Raw genomic sequence first — 20,967 nt, forward strand, 5'->3', positions numbered from 1 at the left:
GTGGAGAAGCAAGAGTCAGGAGACTCTCAGGGAGCAGTCTGGAGAGGGGTGGGCAGAGGACACCGCACGTGCCGGAACGGTGCAAGTCCCAGGGAGGACCCGATGGTGCAGGGATGAGCAGCAGCGGCTTCATCAAGGGAGACAGAATCTTGAGAAGAGTGGGCAGAACCCGTAGAAAAACTGTGCTGCGTGGATCCCACCAAATGTCTGGGGCGGGGCTGGGAACATGCCAACGACGGGGTGTAGGAGCAGGGGGTTAGAGCACTGGGGAGGGAGAGGTAGAGAGAAGCTGGCTGGGGTGCCCCGGGTTTGAGGGGCAGGACACTGGCCTCGTGAGGGGATCAGAACTTGGAGAGCACCTACTAGTGAAAGCTCTCCCAGTGTGTCAGGGTGGGGGACCCGAGGAAATGGACCAAGTCTGGAGGGAATGGCCAGTGAGCACGCAGAAAGGGCATGGTCCCTGGGTTAACCCTGTCCAAGGGTCCAGCGGGACCAGGAGAGAAAGGCGGGTCCACATACAGCTACCCGGAGTCCAGGCTGCCGGCATTCCCACGCCCACGCCCTGCTGCACTGGGCACAGCTGGGAGGAGTGGCCCTCCCCTGGGACATACGTGCCCCTGCGGGTGAGCTGCAATGCCTCAGTCTCGGCAAGGAGGCTGATATCGAGGACGGAGTAAACAAATGCCCATGATCCTGGGGCCACCACGCACGCACACACACACGCACACACAATGGTGGACATGGGGAAGGTGTACTATCTACTCACTGCAGGTTCCCGGTCACACTGAAGTGTGTGGGGGGTAGGGTGGGGCTAGGTCATTCCTGATTCCGGGCCCCAGCGAGCCAGCCGGAAGAGGACAGCAAGTCACTGCACGTCTGGCCTCGGGGAATCCACCTGTAAAGTCATGGCCGGTCTAGAATCTAGATGCCACACCTAGATGAACTCCAGACCTGGACTCCCGGGGAAGGGTGGGTCTTCTTTCGGAGACTTGAAACTGACTTTTAAAATGAGCGTCGCAGGAGGCACTGGTTTAAAAGGCAGGTTCCCAGGCCTCTCGCACAAAGCCAGGTGGGAGGGATGCTGGCCCGGTGCCATGTCCCTGTGTTTGGGTGCTGGAAGAAGGTGAGATACCCCGGGAGATGTTTTCATTTCCTTAGCCAGAACCCTCAGCTGGAATGCAAACAGGTCAAGTTCTCAGAGGATTCCTGGCACTGGCAGCCCTCACCAAGTACATGTGGGCTGGGCCTAAAGGTGATTTTACTGGCAAAACTAAACAATGGGCAATGCCTTGCAGGGCATTTATTTCACAAGGATTTCTTTCCCTAGGGGCAAAGGTGGCCTAGGTAAACATCAGGGTGGCTGGTCAAATGCTCTCTTGAGAAGAGAAAAACCTCTCCAACAAGGTACACAGAGCAATGGATCCTGGGAAAGAGGAAGCAAAGGGCCCACAGCCTCCGCCCCTGGGGCCTGAACAGGGCGAGATCCACAGCCTGGGAGCAGGGAGGCTGACCTACGGGCGACAGGGCAGAGGTGAAAATCCTCAGGAAGAAGTGTACGCTGCATCCTGAAATGAAGCTCCGGCAGGCTACACGGGGGACAAGAGAGAAGACTTTCCAATGAGCTGGTGCATTGGGCATCGGTTGGATGGATGTGCTGCTGTCTGCAAGTTCTCACACAGGGGGTTTCGTTCACGCTTGCTCAGATCAGCTGTAGCCTTAAACTACCTGTGGCCGTTACATCCTCTGGCGTCAAATGAGAGGATTATGAGGGAAGGGGTGGGGTCTGGCCTGTCAATCAAGATATAACCAGTGAGGCCTCTGTATGGCCATGGCCTTCTTCTGAGAACTCTGGGAACTCCTGGATTTCCTCCTCAGAGGTGAGAGACACTTCTCTCTCTCTGCTCACTCCCTGAGAGACGCTCTACTGAGGAGACACATGGCGCTACGCACTGGGAGCTGGAGAAGCCACAGGAACTTACCCTGATCCAATCAGACTTCTGGGGCTGGAGAAGCCACATAGAGACCCCTGCCAGTGCTGAGATACTCACAACACCACTGGATCCACAAGACTTCCCACCCACTGGCCTGTGATCCTCCTGAATTCCACATCATTGTATGCATTTCATGAGTCTAAGAGGACTTTACGGATTAGTATCAGACATGGGCGAATATGGGACTAATGGACCTGATGTGGACTGGGCTGGGATGTCTCAATATTCAACTGCTCTTGTAGATAAACCTCTTTCTTACACACATGGGTATCTATGACTTCGTTTTTCTAGTCCACCCAGATTAACACACTATCAGTTCTTCCCTCTCAGCTACCCTGAAGGACAGTGGTGAGGAAAAGGGGCTCTGGAGGCCCATCGGACAGCCTGGGTTTCACTCTCAGCCCCGCCTCCCTTGTAAGCTTTGTGACTTTAGGCAAGTTTCTTCATTTCCCTGAGCCTGGGGGGGGATGCCACCGACTCCCATCCAGTGGATTCCGACTCGGAACGACCCTGTAAGACAGAGTGGAAATCTGAGACTGTGTATCTTAACGGGAGCAGACAGCCTCATCTTCCTCCCTTGAGCGGCTGCTCAGTTTACACCACCGGCCCCATGGTGAGCAGCCTGACCGTTCCCCCGCGGCGACACCAGGGCCCCTTGCAGGGGGTGTAGAATGGAAGGGGCAGCGTCCAGTCCACAGAAAGCACCAAAGATCGCCCTTCCTTCTTCCTACTGGACTCTCTAGCCCAGTGGTTCTCAACCTGTGGGTTGTGACCCCTTGAGGGTGTCGAACGACCCTTTCACAGAGGTCACCTACAACCTTAGGGAAACAAATATTTCTGAAGGTCTTAGGAACCAAGACACCGCTTCTCTATCCATCTCCAGGTGGGTCTACCCACATGCGGATACGCCCACATACGAGTGCCCGGTGTGAAGATCGTGACCCATGCTACACCACGCTTCATTGATTTGTCATTGGAACTAAATATTTCACAATGTGCAATTACATACTGTCTTTGTGATTCACCACCGTGCTTTCATGATGTTCAATCTGGAACAAGGAAAGCACATCCTGCCTATCAGCTACTTACATGAGGATTCACCACGGTAGCAACATATGACAGTGGATGAAGTAGCCACGAGAAGAGTTTTATGGTTGGAGGGCACCACAGCATGCGGAACTGTGTGAAAGGGTCACGGCATGAGGAAGGTGGAGAACCGCTGCTCCAGTCCTACCTGTATGACCCGTGAGGAACCTTCGGAAAGTCCTTAGGGGAAATCCCATGACCACCTGGTTCCTCCTTCCAGAGCTTTATGAAGCCTACTTGCCTAGGGGGAGCATTGGCCTCCTGGTCGTTTCCCTCTTGTGGTTTCTGAGAATTAGCAGGGGTCAAAGCAGCTCGGTGGAGGAAGCTCAGCTCTAGGCCACGACCAAGTCGGGCGGTGCTGCCAAGTTGTCTGGCAGTCTTCACCAGGGGTTGCCCCAGGTCCCCGTCACCCACAGGGGCCCACTGCTCTCCCCGAGGCAGAAAAAACACCCAGAATAGGAGGCACTAGCTCATCTCAGCCCACACCTCACAACCAGGTTCACCTCACACATCGGTGAGTCATCGCGCTGGACTCAGGACATCTCCCTGGCAACGCGCAGGCACACGCATGCACACGCACGTGCGCGCACACACACACTCCGACAAGCAAATCCCCCCAAGTGCACTGCGCTCCCTTCCGCCCACCCCACTGGCCCTGTGATTAGGCCCACGAGACCCCTGTTCAGAAGCAAGCTGTCCAGGCATCAGGTACATCGGAGGCTGGCACACCTTGCCTTTTTGTGGCTTCCTGAGGAATGCCTTAAGTCACAGGAGCCCGCCGTGGGGTCTAGCGACACAGGGCATCTCTAAGCAGCAAGGAGGAGTGGGGAGGCTGGATTCCCAAGCATGTGCTCTCGCACTGCAGAACATGAAACACTCAGAGTCTCGGGTCCTGCTCACCCCACTGCGCTCTGCGGTGGCCCACGTGGAGAATGGAAGGAAACCCCACCGCGCTCCACGTGAACTGAGGGGGACACTGTAGTGTTCTCTCCAGGGAAGCCCCGAGATCTCCGTGCAGACCCCTGGTGGGTCCCGAGACCGCATTCTGAATGCCCCGCTGTATGAAGACCGGACTCCCAATTATGCACTTGATAAATAGTTGGCAAAAGCCTGCTCGCTCGGAGCGCTGGTCCCTCGGAAGGAAATACAAAATAAGATCCCCTGCAAGCGTGCTCTGAGGACTTTCGAAACCTCTGCTGGACATCCCCCGTGGTGCCTTCAGTTCGACCACCACTTGTAGCATCCGCTGCCAAATATACCAGGGCTGGATTCTACTGAGCGTTTTTCTCTCCCCTCTTCTAAAGCACTCCAGAAAAACAAGACCTGACTTCTGTTTCAGTCTCAGTGTTGCGTAGCTTGTAGGAAGCAAGGGATGATGGGTGCTGTGGGCCAGGCTCTGAGAGGCTCCCCATTCCCAGTTCCCTGGGGTCTGGCAATCCCAGGCCTGCGCGCCGGTGGCACAAAAGTGAGGCACTCGGTTCAGCTCCTTTGTCCCCAGTGGCTTTGTAGGAGAAAGACCTGTCCATCCTAGGGTCTCCACGTGGCTTACACTTTGGGCTGCTGACGGCAAGGTCGGCAGTTTGAATCCACCAGCTACTCCCTGAGAGAAAGATTAGGCCTTTTACTCCCGTAAAGAGTCAGGGTCTCAGAAACCCACAGCGGCAGCGCCCTCCGCCCTAGAGGCTCGCTCTGAGTCCGCATCGACTCGATGGCTCTTGATGGAGAAATCTTGACCACAGCAGACTGCCACCTCCTCTCCCGGCACCATGGCTGGGTGTTCCAGGCACTGGCTTTCTGGTTGGGAGCCATGTTCACATTGCCTAGAAAGCCCACCGAGACAGTTTTACTCTGCAGTCACAGGGGCCGTTGTCATGAACTTGGTTGTCATGAACAATGGCCTAATTTGGGGTGAAATGGTCGGTATAAAAGCATTCTTTGCAAAGTGTGATGTGTCCCCGCACGTGGGGTCCAACGATCCCGTCAACGTCAGCGACTGGCCAGTGGGTCCGAGAAGGGGACTGTGAACTTCCTGTGGCAGAAGTGGCCATGACCTGTCGGCTTCTAAAATCACAGCGGGGGCTCTGGTGGGGAAGATCCTGAGCAGATCACAAGTAGGCAACATCTAGAATAATTATGGGCGAATTCGACTGTCAAGCCGCCTGAAGGAAGCGGGTCTCGGGGAGATGGCTCTGGGCACTGCTTCTGGGTGGGTGCAGACAAAAGGATTCCCTACTAGAAGGCGCACCGCACCGTCGAGTGCTGAGGCTGAAATCTGAAGTTTAACAAAAGCCTAAGGGAGCCCAGCTGGCACAGAGGTTATGAGTTGGGCTGATAGCTGCAAGGACAGCAGTTCGAAACCACCAGCCGTTCCACCCAGTGAAAGGCAGAACCTTGTCCCACACAGAGTTACGTCTGGGAAACTCACAGGGGCAGCTCTACCCCGTCCTACAGGGCCGTTCGGTGTGGGAGTCAACTGCATGGGTGTGAGTTTGGTTTGGGGGTAACATGCTCCTTATCTTCCCTAGTAGGGATTCCTCTATTCACAATCGATTGTCCCCACGGGTTTACAGATGGCAGTGTTTGCATCAGGGCTAAAAATGCGGGGCAATTTAAACAAAGTTCTTTTCCTGACCGAAAATCTGAAAACTACTCCAGGTGCACCCTTCAAGGAGAAAGTTGGAGTTCTGATTCGCTCCCCGTGAATGACTGGCCAGATTCAGGAAAATCAGAGAAACTGCCCTGCGTTGGTGGAATGAATGACAGGAAATCTTTAAAGAGGTTCATGAGCTACTTTCAAATCACTTCTTTTCTGTGTTTTGTTTTTTAAGGGTATTATTCACATAATTGTGATTTTCTTTCTTCCTTTTTTTAATAAACCGTTTTATTGGGGGCTCTTATAACAATCCACACATTGATTATATCAAGCACATTTGTACATATGTTGCCATCCTCCTTTTCAAAACATTTTCTTTCTACTAAAGCCCTTGGTATCAGCTCCTCATTTTCCTCTCCCATCCCTCCCTCCTCATGAACCATTAGTAAATTAAAATTATTATTATTTTCATATCTTACACCACCTGCTGTCTCCCTACACCCATGTTTCTGTTGTTCATCAACTGATCGATCACTGTGATCAGTTCCACTTTTCTCCCCCCACTTTCTCCCTATCCTCATGGTATTACCACTCCCATTACTATTCCTGAGGGGATTATATGTCCTGGATTCCGTGTGTTGTGAGCTCTTATCTGTACCCGTGTACATGCTTTAGTCTCACCAGATTTGTAAGGTAGAACTGGGGTCATGATAGGGTGGGGAGGAAGCATTGAAAAGCTATAGGGATCTTGTATGTTTCGTCAGTGCTATACCACACCCAGACTGACTCATCCCTTCCTTGTGACCCTTCTGTGAGGGGATGACCAATTGTCTACAGATGGGCTTTGGATCTCCACTCTGACCCCGCTCGTTTGCACTATGATTGTTTGTGTTGGATCTTTTGATACCTGATACCTCTTCCTGTCAATATCTCATCATCACATGGCCCGGTGTGCTTTTATGTGGACTTTGTTGCTTCCCTGCTAGATGGCTGCTTGTTTAACTTCAAGCCTTTAAGACTCCAGATGCTCTATCTTTCAATAGCCGGATACCATCAACTTTCTTCACATTTGCTCTGTACTCATTTTTACTCTTTAAATCATTTTATTAGGGGCTTGTATAACTCTTAACACAATCCATATATACATCCATTGTGACAAGCACATTTGTACATTTGTTGCCATCATCATTCTTAAAATATTGCTTTCTACTTGAGCCCTTGGTATCAGCTCATTTCCCCCTTCCCTCCCCCACCTTCCCTCAGGAACCCTTGATAATTTATAAATTATCATTATTTTTTCATGTCTTACCCTGTCTGATGTCTCCCTTCACCCACTTTTCTGTTGTCCATCCCCCAAGGAGGGGGTTATATGTAGATCCTTGTGATTGGTTCCCCCTTTCTCCCCCACCTTACTCTTCCCCTCCTGGTATCGCTTCTCTCATTATTGGTGCTGAGGGGTTTATCTGTCCTAGATTCCCTGTGTTTCCAGCTCTTATCTGTACCAGTGTACTTTCTCTGATCTAGCTGAAATTGTAAGATAGAAATGGGGTCATGATAGTGGGGGAGAAGAAGCATTAAAGAAACTAGAGGAAAGTTGTATGTTTCATTGGTGCTATACTGCACCCTGACTGGCTCGTCTACTCTCCACGACCCTTCTGTAAGGGGTGTCCAGTTGCCTATAGATGGGCTTTGGGTCTCCACTCCAAACTCCCCCTCATTCACAATGATATCATTTTTTGTTCTTTGATGCCTGATACCTGATCCTATCGATACCTCACGATCACACAGGCTGGTGTGCTTCTTCCATGTGGGCTTTGTTGCTTCCCAGCTAAATGGCCATTTGTTTATCTTCAAGCCTTTGAGACCCCAGATGCTATATCTTTTGATAGCTGGGCATCATCAGCTTCCTTCACCACATTTGCTTATGCACCCACTTTGCCTTTAGCGATCGTGTCAGGAAGGTGAATATCACAGAATTCCAGGTTAATAGAACAAAGTGTTCTTGGGTTGAGGGAGGACTTGAGTAGAGATCCAATGTCCATCTGCTACCTTAATACTTATAAATATATGTACATCGCCCTTTATCTCCATCATTTTATATTAATATATACATGCCTATATTTATATCTCTTTAAATGTCTTTTGCCTTCTAGTTCTTTCTTCTATATCCTTTCACCTTCCTCCTGTCCTACTATCATGCTTGCCCTCCAATTGATTCTCAGCAATTCCTCTCGGCTACATTGCCCTTGATGGAACCCCACCGGGCATTCTACGCCCTCCTTGCCATGGTATTTAGCTCTCTTATAGTTCCTTTGTCCCTGGGTTTGTTTCCTTTCTACGCAAATGCAGGATGCTGGGGGGGGGGGGTGTCTTCTTCTTTTTAAGTTGGCACAGTGATACACAGATATGTAAACACCATCAGTTTAAAAGTAGTTGCAAGCTCCTTAAGTTGTTAACTCAGAGCAGGTTCAAGTTGACATAAATTTAAGTGAGCTATTTCAACATGAGTGAGAACTGCGCACTCCTGTCTGACCCAGCTTCTAAGGCTGCCAGGAATTTCTAGAGTGGAATTGTTCCAATGCAGGCACCTCGCTCATGAAAATCAAAAGCCGCATCTGCATACATTATTTTTCCATTGTCATTTTTCTTTTCAAGTCAGCAACCTGTTATCATCACAGCCCCACTGGGTGTCGTCAACTCCCTTGTCCCCCGAGAGGGTCTAGCGTCCTGCTTACCCTAACAAGTGCTGGAGCTACTGCCTCGTGTGATGACTGAGACACCAACTAACAGAGCAATCAGCTTTCCCACAGCATTGTCCTTCTTGCTGTGCCACCCAAATATGGTGTTGCCCACACAAGAGGCCTTCAAGACGCGTGTGGAAAATACCCAGTATCGTCTAATTCCACTTTTCCCTGTAAGTGTAGGACCTCTTTTGTATGTCAGCATCATCCCTTGGTTTAAGGATGGACAACATGCTTCCCAATACAAAGTTTCAAAGGGGCTCACGCTGTACCATTTTTGGTGATGAATGGGAAGCATTTCCCACATTCCTTTGATGGGGTTGGAAGAAAGCTGGCTTAATGAAAACCCATACTTGGCCCCCTCCCCCAAAATGACAGGGCTGCACATTTGAAAGTCCAGCCTTTTTACGTGGCTACACCTTACGCTCACAGCTCCTGGGCCGCCTCTTGGTGGGTGGTGAGCAGTAAGATCAGATAACCAGTAGAGGAGGTCGGGGTCTCCTCTCTGAGACACCACGACTTAAGAAATTCAGAGCATCTTGGCACGAAGACAAAAACTACTCACGGAAGTATTTCAGCGTCTCTTCGATTTGCTCTGTTGTGAGGTCGATGTTGGCGTCGGGAGAAATGAGTGGGGTGTGTAGCCAGTCGTCATGGTCATAGCTGTAGATGGTGTCGGCTCTCAGCTTGTAGTGGGGCAGCTGCTCCTCCAGCAGACTGATGATCTCGACTTCCGGAAGGTCGGTACTATTGCACACATCTGCAGAAAGGGAACGAGAACCGAGGGTGAGGGTCCAGAACCCAGGAAAGCGCCAGTGCTGTTGGATAAGGGGCCCGTGGCCGGGAGCTACATTGGCCACATTGCAAGAGCAGGGAGACGTCAGACAAGGGCAGGTGAGGGGCTGAAGCCTAATTTAAATTCTACTCTCATGACTCAGAATTGGGCAGACTTTCCACCCACATCTCTCCAACATAGTGCCTGCTGTTTCGCTGCCCCACTACCTGCAATCAAAGGCCAACATGCTCCGACCCTCCCCATCTGGACCTAACCCTTTCTGCCCAAGCCTTTCTCCAGCCAGCCTCCCTCAAACGCATGACACTCGCATGACACTCGCATGACACTCGAGCCAAACCAACCTCGCTGAGCTACCATTGGCCAAACTTCTTCCTCCACTCTCATACCATTCCGGTATCCTCTTACCTAGAACTCTGCCTTCATTAAGCGTAGTCATTTGCCTCTTTATCCACCATACAGACATCCATCTAACTGATCAACTACAGTAAAACCTGCTAAAGTCAAATGCAGTATGTTAGTCCAGGTTGACCAGGGAAACAAATCCAGGGATACTCATTCATCTGAGTGTAAGAGAGAACTTTCTATAAAGAGCAATTGTATGTTGAAAAATCATCCCAGCCCAGTCCAGATCAAGTCCCTAAGTCTGATATGAGCCCATCTGTCTGACACTAGTCCATAGTCTTCAGGCTCATGCAGCGCATGCAATGACACTGAATGCACCAAGATCACAGGCTGAGGGTGAAATATCTTGTGCATCCAGTGGAGGTAGAAGCATCTCCAGGGCTCTGACTGCCAGCAGCCACAGGAATGTGAAGCCGAGGGTGTGATCCTCCTCCCAGGAAAAAAAAGAGGAAGTTCCAAGAATCCTGGCGGGTGCTACCTTGTGACCTGATGGACAGTGCACACACCACCCCTACATTCTATTTATCAAGTTGACATGAAATTATGTCACTACCACGTGGCGTAAGGTAGAAACCTGCCAAAGAGGGAAAAGTCAAATATTTTCCACGAATGGCGAGAGAGAAAGAATCTGTTATGTCGAAGGCTGAGGCCCAGAAAACAAGGCAGACCTGTGGAGTTCTCACCCTCACGGTGTGGGCAGGTGCCGAGTGCCAGAGCCAAGGGAGAGTTAACTAGGAGCACGAGAGTCATGGCCCTGCTCTTGCAACAAGTGGTGTCTATTCTCAGGGTGTCTCCGACCATTAAACCAAGAGGCACACATCCTTCAAAGAGAGCCTGAATACCACGTCCTCCGTGACCTGCTATTGCGCTCATCAGTCCAGCAGAGCTCATTTCTCACCCCCGTACTGTAGGCACAAAGCCTGGCTGCAGCAGCTGCACATCTGGTGTCAACTTGAGACGATTAAGGGTGCAGGGGTGGAGTCTAGCCTGTCCATCAGATCACAGCTTGATGACCTCATTTGGAGGCATGATAGAGATAAATAGCTCCCTGAAGGCTATGCACACACTCTCTCTCTCTGCTATACCGTCCTGCTGACAAGTCACATGGAGCCGAGCCCTGGAGCTGGAGGAGCCACCATGGATACCCACACTAGCGCTAAGATGCTTTCACCGCCACAGGATCCACAAGACTTCCCACCCACTGGCCTGTGATCTTCCTGCACTTGGCATCATTGCATGTGTTGTATGAGTCTGAAGAAGAATTTACAATCTGGCATCAGACATATGGGCTAATATCGGGCTTTGGACTTGATCTGGACTAGGCTGGGATGTTTCTCGATATACAATTACTCTTTGATATAAAGCTGTTTCTTATACACATGAGTGTCTCTGGATTTGTCTCTTTAGTCTACCAAGACTAACACGCTTGCGTTTTCTGAGTATTTCATAAGCCCTAGTGGCACTTTGGGTTGAGCGTTGAGCTGCTAACCAAAGGGTCGGCAGTTCAAACCCACGTGTCACTTCAAGGGACAAAGATGAGGCTGTCTGCTCCCATAAAGAAGCACAGTCTCAAAACCCCTATATAGGATCGCTCTGAGTTGTAGTTGACAAGATGTCAGTGGGTTGGTTGGTGGGTTGGTTGGTTGGTGGGTTGGTTGGTTGGTTGGTTGGCATCATGGTTAAGTAGTTAGTTGGCTGATAACCCAAAGACTGGTGGTTCAAACCCACCAGCCACTCCTCAGGAGAAAGATGTGGCAGGTGTGCTTTGGGAAAGATTCCCAGCCTTGGAAACCTTATGGGGCTGCTCCCCCCAGTCCTACAGGACCGCTAGGAGTCAGATGGGGATGGATTGGGTTTGCGGTTATTCTCGTAGGTGACAGCAAATGTCCATTTGGCAGTTATTCTCAATGCTGCGGCCCCAACCCTCTGCCCCCTCCCCAACTCCTGGTCCAGACTGCATGTAGGGGGTGCACAATAATATCTTGGGGGCGGGGAGGATTGGGAGAATCAACCCAGACAAAGCACACCAACGCAGTCTTTCCTACACTAAACTGTAAACCCAGAAAAATGGTAACCACAGCCCAGGGCAGGCCTTCACACAACATCCACATCCCGCGGCCATTGCTCAAAGGAGAACACAGGGAAGGGATGCAGCAAATGCCAACGGTGAAGGGTAGCCGCCCATCAGCGTGTTCTGACCATCAGCCACTAGGACTTAGTGACTAGGTCATTCCATTTTGCACAAAGCGTCTGGGACCAGAGCTGATGAATGAGCGGCAGGCACATGGCCAAGCCGTAAATAAACCCAGGAGACTGTGGCACCCGTGGAAGACTGAGAGTCTCAGGGCCAAGCCTCAGCAGGGTGGCTGTGCCTGGTCCTTGCCTGGACACAAGGAGAAAACAAAGGGGGGCCTGGGTCAGGGTGGCTGCAGTCCTGTCTGAGTCCCTGGCTGCAGACCCTGTGTCTCTCCAGAATCTTAAAATCACGAAACAGGGAGGGAAAATAAGGACATCTTGAGATGAGACAAGGATGCCCTCGCCGATGGAGGGGAGAGCCCCGAGAGCCACAGCGGGGAGTCCGCGAGTGTCTCCCTGGGCTGTGAAGGGGAGGGCCACCAGAGGGACCAGGAAGCACATGAGGGAGCCCCTTGGGTAGCCACGGAAGGGGGTGTGGATGTTTTTTGTCCACGAGAAAGGCCACTTCACTTCTCTGCTAGCTGGAACCAAGACCCAGCCTCACCAGAGAAGGGAGCAGGGGAGAAGAGGAGGGGGAGGGCAGGCAGAAGGGCCATGAGACCCCCACTCCCTGGAGCACTGACAGAGCAGGTGGAACCAGCAGACAGTCTCCCGCTCCTCTGTGCCTCAGGAGGGTGACACCAAACCGAACCAGGCTGCTGACTCACAGCAACCCGGAGGGCAGCTTAGACCCCTCCCTGGCTTTCTCGAGGCCGCAGAGCTCCCGTGGGAGCAGACAGCCTCATCTTTCTCCGGCTGACTGGCCGGCGTCTTGGAACTTGGGTCTTTCAGTGAGCAGTCCGGCGCTTCACCTGCCAGGCCACTGCCGCCCACCGAGAAGGCCCCATCGCCAACCACGCACCCCTGCCAGCAAGTAGCGGCCGACTCACACAGTGACCCTGCGGAACTGCCCCTGTGGGGTTTCCGAGGCTGCTAACTCTGGAGTTAACTCTCTCTCATTGTTCTTATTTAAGTGTTAACTGTATGAGATCATAAAATGCCTTTGGGTATATCTTCTATTTAATAGTTACACAGTCACAAGGGCAGCAAAGTGACCGTTTGATTATTCTAGCTCCATCGCTAACCTTTCAGTGGATGATGACTCAGGGGGACCCTGTGGGACGGGGTCGAACGGCCCCTGCGAGTCTCGGAGACCGAAGCTCTTCACAGGAATCAAAAGCCCAGCGTGCCTGGTGGATTCAATGGTGGACCTCGCAGGTGGCAGCTCAACTCATAACCCCTGTACCACCGCGGGGGCTCCTCCGTGACTGTCAACTCTTTACAGGAGTATAGTCTTATCTTTTTCCCACAGGGCAGGGGTGGTTTCGAACTGTAGTTCCCGCCCAATGTGTCACCCACCCCACCACCGGGGCTCCTGGAAGGTCTAAACACAGGTGGGGAAAAAATACGGAGGTGCCGGCAATGAGGGTGTTTGTGAGTCAGCACTCACTAGACGGCGGTGCGCTTGGTTTGGCTGGGGGAGGAACAAACACATCATGTCCTTTTGGACAGAAGCCCACCCATCAGCCCCTCCCTCCACACTGGATCTCCGTCTGACACCCACCCACCCCACCCCCTCCCCGCCCCTGCTGAGTCTCGGTCCAGAACGGGCATCAGCGTGAGCTTTCCGGTGCTAAGTGACGTGTCTACTCAAAGTGGAGAAGGAAGGCATCAGGATGTTACTTGGAGCTTGGGGGAGATTCTTCCCTCCAGTCTGGGGAGAAAACAATATGGGGTGCCCTCACGGGGTTTCTCCGCCCGTAACGGGAAGTGCCACGGCAAGCACCTTTGGCATCTCAGAGCCGAAAACCCGAACAGGGCTGCTCTGCCAACGCCTGCCTCGGACCGCAGGTACCTGAGGCAGACAGACAGGGCCTCCTGTCTCTCCCCTTCTCCCAGGAAAGTCAAAGCACCATTCCATAGGTTCCGAGGGGGGGTCCCAATTAGGCTAGCATTTCCTCCTCTCATACCAAGCACAGACACAAATCCCTCAACAGAGCTCATCGCAGGCAGAGGCCTCACAGCCAAATGTGACCTCCACCCGACTGGGGGGATCCCGGGTCAAGGAAGGCTGGCACCCAGCCGCCTCGTGGCTAAGCCCAGATCTAATGAGGCCATCGGTCACCAAAGCTCCACCGAGGCGGTACCAGCCCGTCCTTAGAAGCCCAGGCAGGGCACCCACCCAGCACGCCCACAAAACCCTCAGGGACCTGCTGGTGCCAGTGCTATTTGCTGGCGGTGGCAACCAACGCCAGACCACACACACAATAAGCCTCTCCTAAGACGAGCGTGCCGCCTGGGAGTCCCTTGGCAGCAGTGTGAAGGCTGAGACTTGACCTGTCCTTCCACGTTGGCAGGGCTGAAGGTCAACCTGTTTACACTGTGGGTCCCTGCGCCCGAGAGATATCGGCTTCCTCCTCGGAGCAAATGATACAGTATCAGAGCGGGGAGCTGAGCCAGAAGGCCTTCGTGATTTACAGGCTCCGTGGCTTTGAAGGTTCTGTAAGGTGACCCCCCCCCCCCCATGAAAGAAACATCAGCACCTGGCCTTGACTTGGGCCGAGGTCAGGTAAATGTCCTGCCTCGGCCACAAGAACGCCCCAAGGTGGCGTGGGAAAAGAGAGCGAGACTGGTGGCACCACGTGGTGAAGGTGAACAAAGCCACCGAAATTGCTGAGACGGTGTCTGGTTTTTCCTTCCTTCCTTGTTTTCAATCATTTTACTGAGGGCTCCTACAGCTGTGATAACATTCCACACACCCACTGTATCAAGCGTACGTGTACACAGGTTGTCATCATCATTTCCAGAACATGCTCCTTCTACCTGAGCCCTTGGAGTTGGTGTATGTTTTGCTGTGTTGAGACAGAGACAGAGAGAGAGAGAGACAGAGGAGAAGGAGAAAGAAAGAGCACAACACAGGGAATCCAGGATAGATAAACCCCTCGAGACCAATAATGAGAATAGAGATACCAGGAGGGGAAGGGGAAGGGGAGGGTTGGGGGAAAACGGGGGAATCGATCACAATGATCTACACATAATCCCCTCCCAGGGGGACAAATAACAGAAAAGCGGGTAAAGGGAGACAGCAAACGATGAAAAATATAAAAACAATAATCTATAACTTATCAAGGGTTTATGAGGGAGGGAGGAAGAGGGGGGAATAAGGAGATGACACCAAGGGCTCAAGCAGAAAGAAAATGTTTTGAAAATAATGATGGCCACCAATGCACAAATGTGCTTGACACAGTGGATGGACGGATGGATGGACAGATGGATGGATGGATTGTGATGAGATGTAAGAGCCCCCAATACAAGTATTTAATAATAATTTAAAAAGAAGAGGAGAAAAAATAAATTTAATAAATTGTTATAATAATAATTTATAATATTAAGGGTGGAGGAGGGAGGGGACAAAGAGGAGCTGATATCAAATAGTTCAAGAAGAAAAAATGTTTGTAAAATGATGGTGTGCTTGATCTAACTGAATTATGGATTGTCATAATACCCGTAAGAGCTCCCAATAAGATTATTTTTTTTAAGTTGCTGCTTTTGGTGTTTTTATCGGAAGTTACTTTTTCCATCAACAACCAGCACTGAGTCTTTCATATGTTAAAAGTGGGCTTGGATAGAAAAAGGTAACAATTTTTTTTTAACGTGGGCTTGGTCGCTGCTTGGCATGTGTGTTTATAAAACACGACAAGCTGATTGCCTCTAAAAATTAAAAACGAGAAACGAACTCTCAGCAGCTGCCTCCTGAGGTGCCCCTGACGCCTAGCTGGGTGCTTCCGAAGCCCCCTTGGAGCCTTCGAGCAACCTGGGGTAGGGATGTCATTGGCGGCTCACAAAGGAGGAGCCGAGCACACAGGGTGGGGGAGACCTTGCTGGCCAAGAGGCAGGTCCAGAGTAAGGTATCTGAGCTGTCTGGCTCCCAGCTCCCAGTTGTCCTTCCCTCTGTCACCTACTGCCCATCTTCGAGGTCGGCGCACTTGAAGTGTAAGGGACTGCGTGGCCACTATAATCTGCAAGATTGTGTTCTCCGTGGGTGGAAGGCTGCACATGTATGTGTGCTAGGGTGATGCTATTACGCACGCCGACCTTCCCAGCCAGAGCCAGGGAGCAGGGCTGAGAAACGAGATCCTATTTCTGCAGAACCACAAGGGTGAGTGGGGGCACTGCTGGCCCAACTTGGAGGACAGGGACCCTTTTTCTCTCCCCGGGCACCACCTTCCACAGCTCCAGGCGCATGAATAACAAGCCAGCAACAGTGTGTCCAGAGCCAGTCCCAAAATGAAGGGTATCAACCTCCTGGTCCACCCTCCCCCACTCCCTCACCACCAACCCCAGGGCCTCTGCAAAACATGCAGTCACAGCCCAGGACCCCCGAGTATCAAACCATCAAAGGGCCTGAGATACCTCTTCCTTTTAAAGATGTGACACCACCTCGCCCCCCCATCATGATGCGACTGTGCACATAACCAGTAGGTTAAAAACGGTGTTTTTCAGGTTTCCACACACTGAGGTCGGTCCACAAGTCTAGTGGATGTGATGCAAGCTTCTAAGTCAGGCCCCTCCCACCTGCTCAATTTCAGCGATGGGGCTGGGGAGGGGACCCCCAGAGGACTGCCTGAGCCACCCTACAGCCACCTGGAGAGAAGGACCCACCCCCACCTTCCACTGAGACTTTTAGGCGAGAAAGAAAGCAGGTAACCACTCTTAGGTAACAAAGTCAAGTTCACATCTGGAGGATCTTTCTTAATCCCAGTGCCTGCTACGGTCTCTAGTGCCCTTCCGATCAGTCATACCAGCCTCTCTCTCTCTCTACACACACACACACACACACACGCAACCCCCCCCCCTAGAGATATGTTTACACTAGCTGCTCAGTATGTCCTTGGCTCTTTAGCGAGTGCCTCCAAGATACCACTCAAATGTCACTCTGTCCTTCCATGACCCTTCTCCTCAGGCTACCACAGCACCTGATGTGGAAATTACTTCACCACCACGTTAGAAGTGTTAGCTACAAGTCCCCTCCCTAGTGGCTCACTGGGAGCCCCTCTGGAAAGGGCAGGGCGCTTGCCCCATGCCAGGCGGCAGAAAGTACACCATACAGTGCTGGGTGAATTGCCCCAGGGTAGGGAAGGAGGAGGCAGGTGTCCGGATGGACAAGCACCAGCCTTCAGAATGAGGGAGGTGGCGCCACCTAGCGTCATGGTCTTTCGGGTGCCTCTGGGTCTCACCTGGGCCTTTTCCCCCACTGAAGAAAAGTCCCTGGGGGGGACAGTGAGGGGTCCCCAGTCACCCAGCAACACTGACCCAGACCCCGCCACCCTTGTGGCAGGTGCCGGATTGGGAGCAGACATAACAGGTCCCTTCACCTCCGCACCCCTCTGGCCCTGCCCTAGGTGTCCTGAGCACCTGGGATGTTCCCATTATCCTGAATTCAGGACAGGTCCTCATTCCCAGAGAGGGGCTATGGCCCTCTTCTAGGGGGCTTGCATGGATAACCCAATGGCCTCCCTCCGAGCACACAACCTGCCCAGCACCTTCAACTATGCCGCCACGTCACAGCAGGGACAGCAAGCGCTGCTAAGGCTGAATCCCCAGGGTCCTCGCACAAAAATCACCGTCTCGGCCTCTCCTTGAATGATCTGAGCCGCGGCAGCCCCAAGGCGGGCCCTGCTCGCTGTGCGGCTCCCGGCTTTTCCCTCCACACCGAGCCCAGAAGCCCAGGAAGCTATGCACACGTAGCAGCGGGTGGGGGTGGGTGTTGAGTGTGTCAACAGGATGACGGAGTAACCCCTCAAGACTCAACTGGCTGTTATCTGGCAAGCCAGTTTGTCTAGGATCACAGGACACCACAGCCCCTGGCTGCGTCTGCAGTCTTGCAGCCCTGGTCCCAAGGTTTCACAAGACAAGACCCCTCGCCGACTGGGCCACTTTCAAAGTGTTCTCTACAGACTTGGAAACGTCTGAGATAACAAGACTGAAGAACGCAAGCTTAGTGACTCATCACCCAACTGGGCCGACCAGAGATACACGGGATGCTTTGTCACTGGTGCCTGGCGGACTTCCCTCTAGAAAATTCTTCCCGATCGTGAGATTACACAGCTTGGAGCCCTGGACCCTCCACATCTTCGGGGTACTCAGTCTCCCCAGCAAGCTGTAATCCCACACTGGAGCCGACAAAGTGTTTGCATTTCCTAACTCCACCAACTCCATGACTGGAAAAAGACCCCATGTGCAGCGAGTCCGAGGGGTTTGCCAAGAGTCACACAGAGACCCGGCAACAGGGGCACAGTTCAGAGAAAGCAGTCTCGGGAAGTAGCAGCCACACCTTCAGACTCTCAGTCATTCTGGGGAACTCAGCCTGGTAACCAGAGCCCCTCCGGGGACCCCGCAAACACACAGTAAATATTAGCATGTGAGGCCCAGCACCTGTATCCATCACTGCGTTCATGGATTCTTCCGTAGAAGGAAGCCTTTAGCACGGGGGTGCCCAGGCTGTGAGGAAGCAGCCAGCCCATCCACGCCCAGCCCACAACCCCAATTTCAACCCAACTCACCCTCACGGCGGGCGGCCCTTCCAAAGGATGTGCAGGCATGCTCCACCAAGAACTAGGGGGCCTCCGGAGGACCCGTGGGCACCCACGGTCCCCCAGAGGGGTCCTCGGCTCTCTAAGAGCCTCTACTGTCGACCTGAACCAGAAGCTATGAAGATGAAGCCCTTTCCACGTAAGTCCTCCGAGGTTTGGGAGCACACCGGCCTTTGCGGGTGTGAAAGGCAGCTCGCTCATGGCGCCGTGATCTTACTTGGCCCATTAAGTGTGCTTTACAAAAGAAGCCTGCAATGAGACCCGGGGTACAACATGCCCAAACGGTGAGCAAGGTATGGCATCTCCCACCGGCTCCCTCCTCATGCGTCGCTGTCCCTGTCTGCCTGCCTCCAAGGGAAGCCTCCCCTCTCCGCAGAGACCTCACCCACCCTGCCCCTTACCAACAGGACATGGAGAACACACACGGACCCGAGTCAAGGCCACGCAGCGGCAGCATCACAATCCCGTGCTCTCACTCCCACCTGGTCCTCATCTGTCCTCCCCCTCACGGCTCCGGAGGAGTGGGTGGGGACAAAGCTGCTCTTTCGTGTCCTTTTCTGTGGCTGAGGGGGGAAGGGCAAGCCGAGAATCAGGTATGGAAGCAAAAAGCCCAGGAGAAGGGAAGAAAGCAGCACCAGAGAGTTCTCCAGAATGGTCGTGGCCGCCAACGCCACCAGACATGACTCTCTCTAAGAGAGAGGAACAGCCGCGGCGTCAGGGACGGCGCGGTCACTGCATGGACAGGGACGCTGGCTCACTGTTGACACAGCCCTGAAGATGCCCTCCAGTCCTGTGCAGAAACTAGGGTGCTGGAGGGAGGCCAAAGGGCAATCTTGCCCAACCGAGCGTGGCCCTGTCCCTTCAGCTTGTTGTGCAACAGTGGGGTGTGGAGGCACAGGGCAGGACACAGGGTTTGGAAGGAAGGCTCCTACTAGGGAGGCTGCAACACATCCAAACCCCTCTCTTTGAACTTGACTGGAGCAGGGACACAGGCAAAACTAAGAGATAAGAGCTCACGACACATGCAAGCCCAGAGCAGGAATGGGAATAGCAATACCATTAGGGTAGGGGGAAGGGGGGTGGGGAGACGGAAGGAAGGGGGAACTGATCATAGTGATTGACAAACAACCACAATCACCGTTCCAGGAGGAAGAACAACAGTAACCCTGGGGGAAGAGAGACAGCACTCAGTGTGAGATATGAAAATAATAATAATTTATCATCTATCAAGAGTCACGGGGGGGGAGCAGGGCGTAGGAGGGGCTGATACCAAGGGTCCTTAGAAAGTAATTGCTCTACAAAAGGGTGATAGCAACCTATGTACAAATATGCCTGATACAACTGATGTCTGGATTGTTCGACAAGTTGTCAGAGCCCCAATTAATGATCAAAAACCCCTCAAACACATCAAAAGCCCAACCCGCTGTCTCAGAAAAGAGGGGGGCCCTAACCTGCCTGCACAAATGTGTCAAATCGCAGGGCGGGCGAGTCTAAGGGATCATCGAAGGCCGGAGTGGCATCGCCACTGTGTTGGAAAGGGGCACGTTAACGCGGAGAAACCAAGCCCAGGCTTGCAGGATCCTCCAGGAGAATGCTCCAAACACAGGGGGCTCTGCTGTCCACCCACCTTCTGCTTCACTAGGAGAGTAGTAGAGAAAATACTAACACCACCACCACTGGGGCTTTCCGAGTGGCTTCAGCATGTTTCTAAAACCCGTGAGTGTTACAGCCTATGATTATTAATGATCGGCGGGCCTTTGTTTTTTTTTTAAGCGTCAAAAGATCCCATGGGAATACGGTTATGATGGAAGCGTTCACAGTGGAACTACTGCTCAGACAGATGGAGCCAGTGTAAACTGGAGGCACGCGTGCAGAAAGCAGTTTGACGGCGTGTGTAGAAAGCCAAAACCTGTTCAGTCCCCGTGCGAAAACTAGTCACTCACAGCAGGGATTACGTCTGAGAAAGTTAGAGCAAGAAGAAAGGAAGAAAGCGCCCACGACATGAGCCTGCTCACAGCACACCTGCACCTGACGAGAGTACGCAATGCTCACACGGCCCCACGGCTCTCCTCCCAGGACTCCGCTCCGGGGAAGTCCTCACGGCAAGCCAACAGGGTGGTTTCGGTAACGCTGTTTTTAATCACCTCCAAATGGAAGCAAGCTAGCTGCCGCTCCAGAGAAGCACCAATAAAGCGTGATTCACTCAGAGAGAAGCTCTGGCCCGGCCAGTTTTCTTGATTACATTAGATGGATGTGCATCAATTTCCAAGACATCAAAAGCAGAATGCTGGGTAGTTTAAAAAAGGGGAGAGATGAGATTGCAAGAAACACATACAATATGAAAACATCGATGGAAAAAAAAACGTGAAAAGCATGCTACAATAAACAGGGAGCAAAGTTGAAGACTTTCCAAAAAAAAAATCAAATGCAGAATCAGGATGACAGCTGACACCAGGAGGGGGGTGGGGTGGGGTGCAGAGAAGAGATAGGAACCAGAACTTGGCAAGGACGCCCCATCTGTCGTCGTGGT

General features: G+C 52.4%; 1 protein-coding gene across 5 annotated transcripts in view; it reads right to left on the reverse strand.

The window, feature by feature from the left end:
• TRAK1 (trafficking kinesin protein 1) overlaps positions 1 to 20,967 on the reverse strand; it is a 222,718-nt gene that overhangs the window by 98,592 nt on the left and 103,159 nt on the right. For all 5 annotated transcript variants that reach the window (XM_075556004.1, XM_075556005.1, XM_075556002.1 and 2 more), the window contains one exon: positions 8,977 to 9,171. Coding sequence is in view for 3 of the 5 variants with exons in the window: in XM_075556002.1 (XP_075412117.1) it covers positions 8,977 to 9,171 (195 nt within the window). In the remaining 2 variants the exon portion in view is untranslated. The remainder of the gene's footprint in view (positions 1 to 8,976; positions 9,172 to 20,967) is intronic.

The sequence above is a fragment of the Tenrec ecaudatus genome, chromosome 8 (genome assembly GCF_050624435.1).
Source record: "Tenrec ecaudatus isolate mTenEca1 chromosome 8, mTenEca1.hap1, whole genome shotgun sequence".
In the NCBI taxonomy this organism is placed as follows: domain Eukaryota; kingdom Metazoa; phylum Chordata; class Mammalia; order Afrosoricida; family Tenrecidae; genus Tenrec; species Tenrec ecaudatus.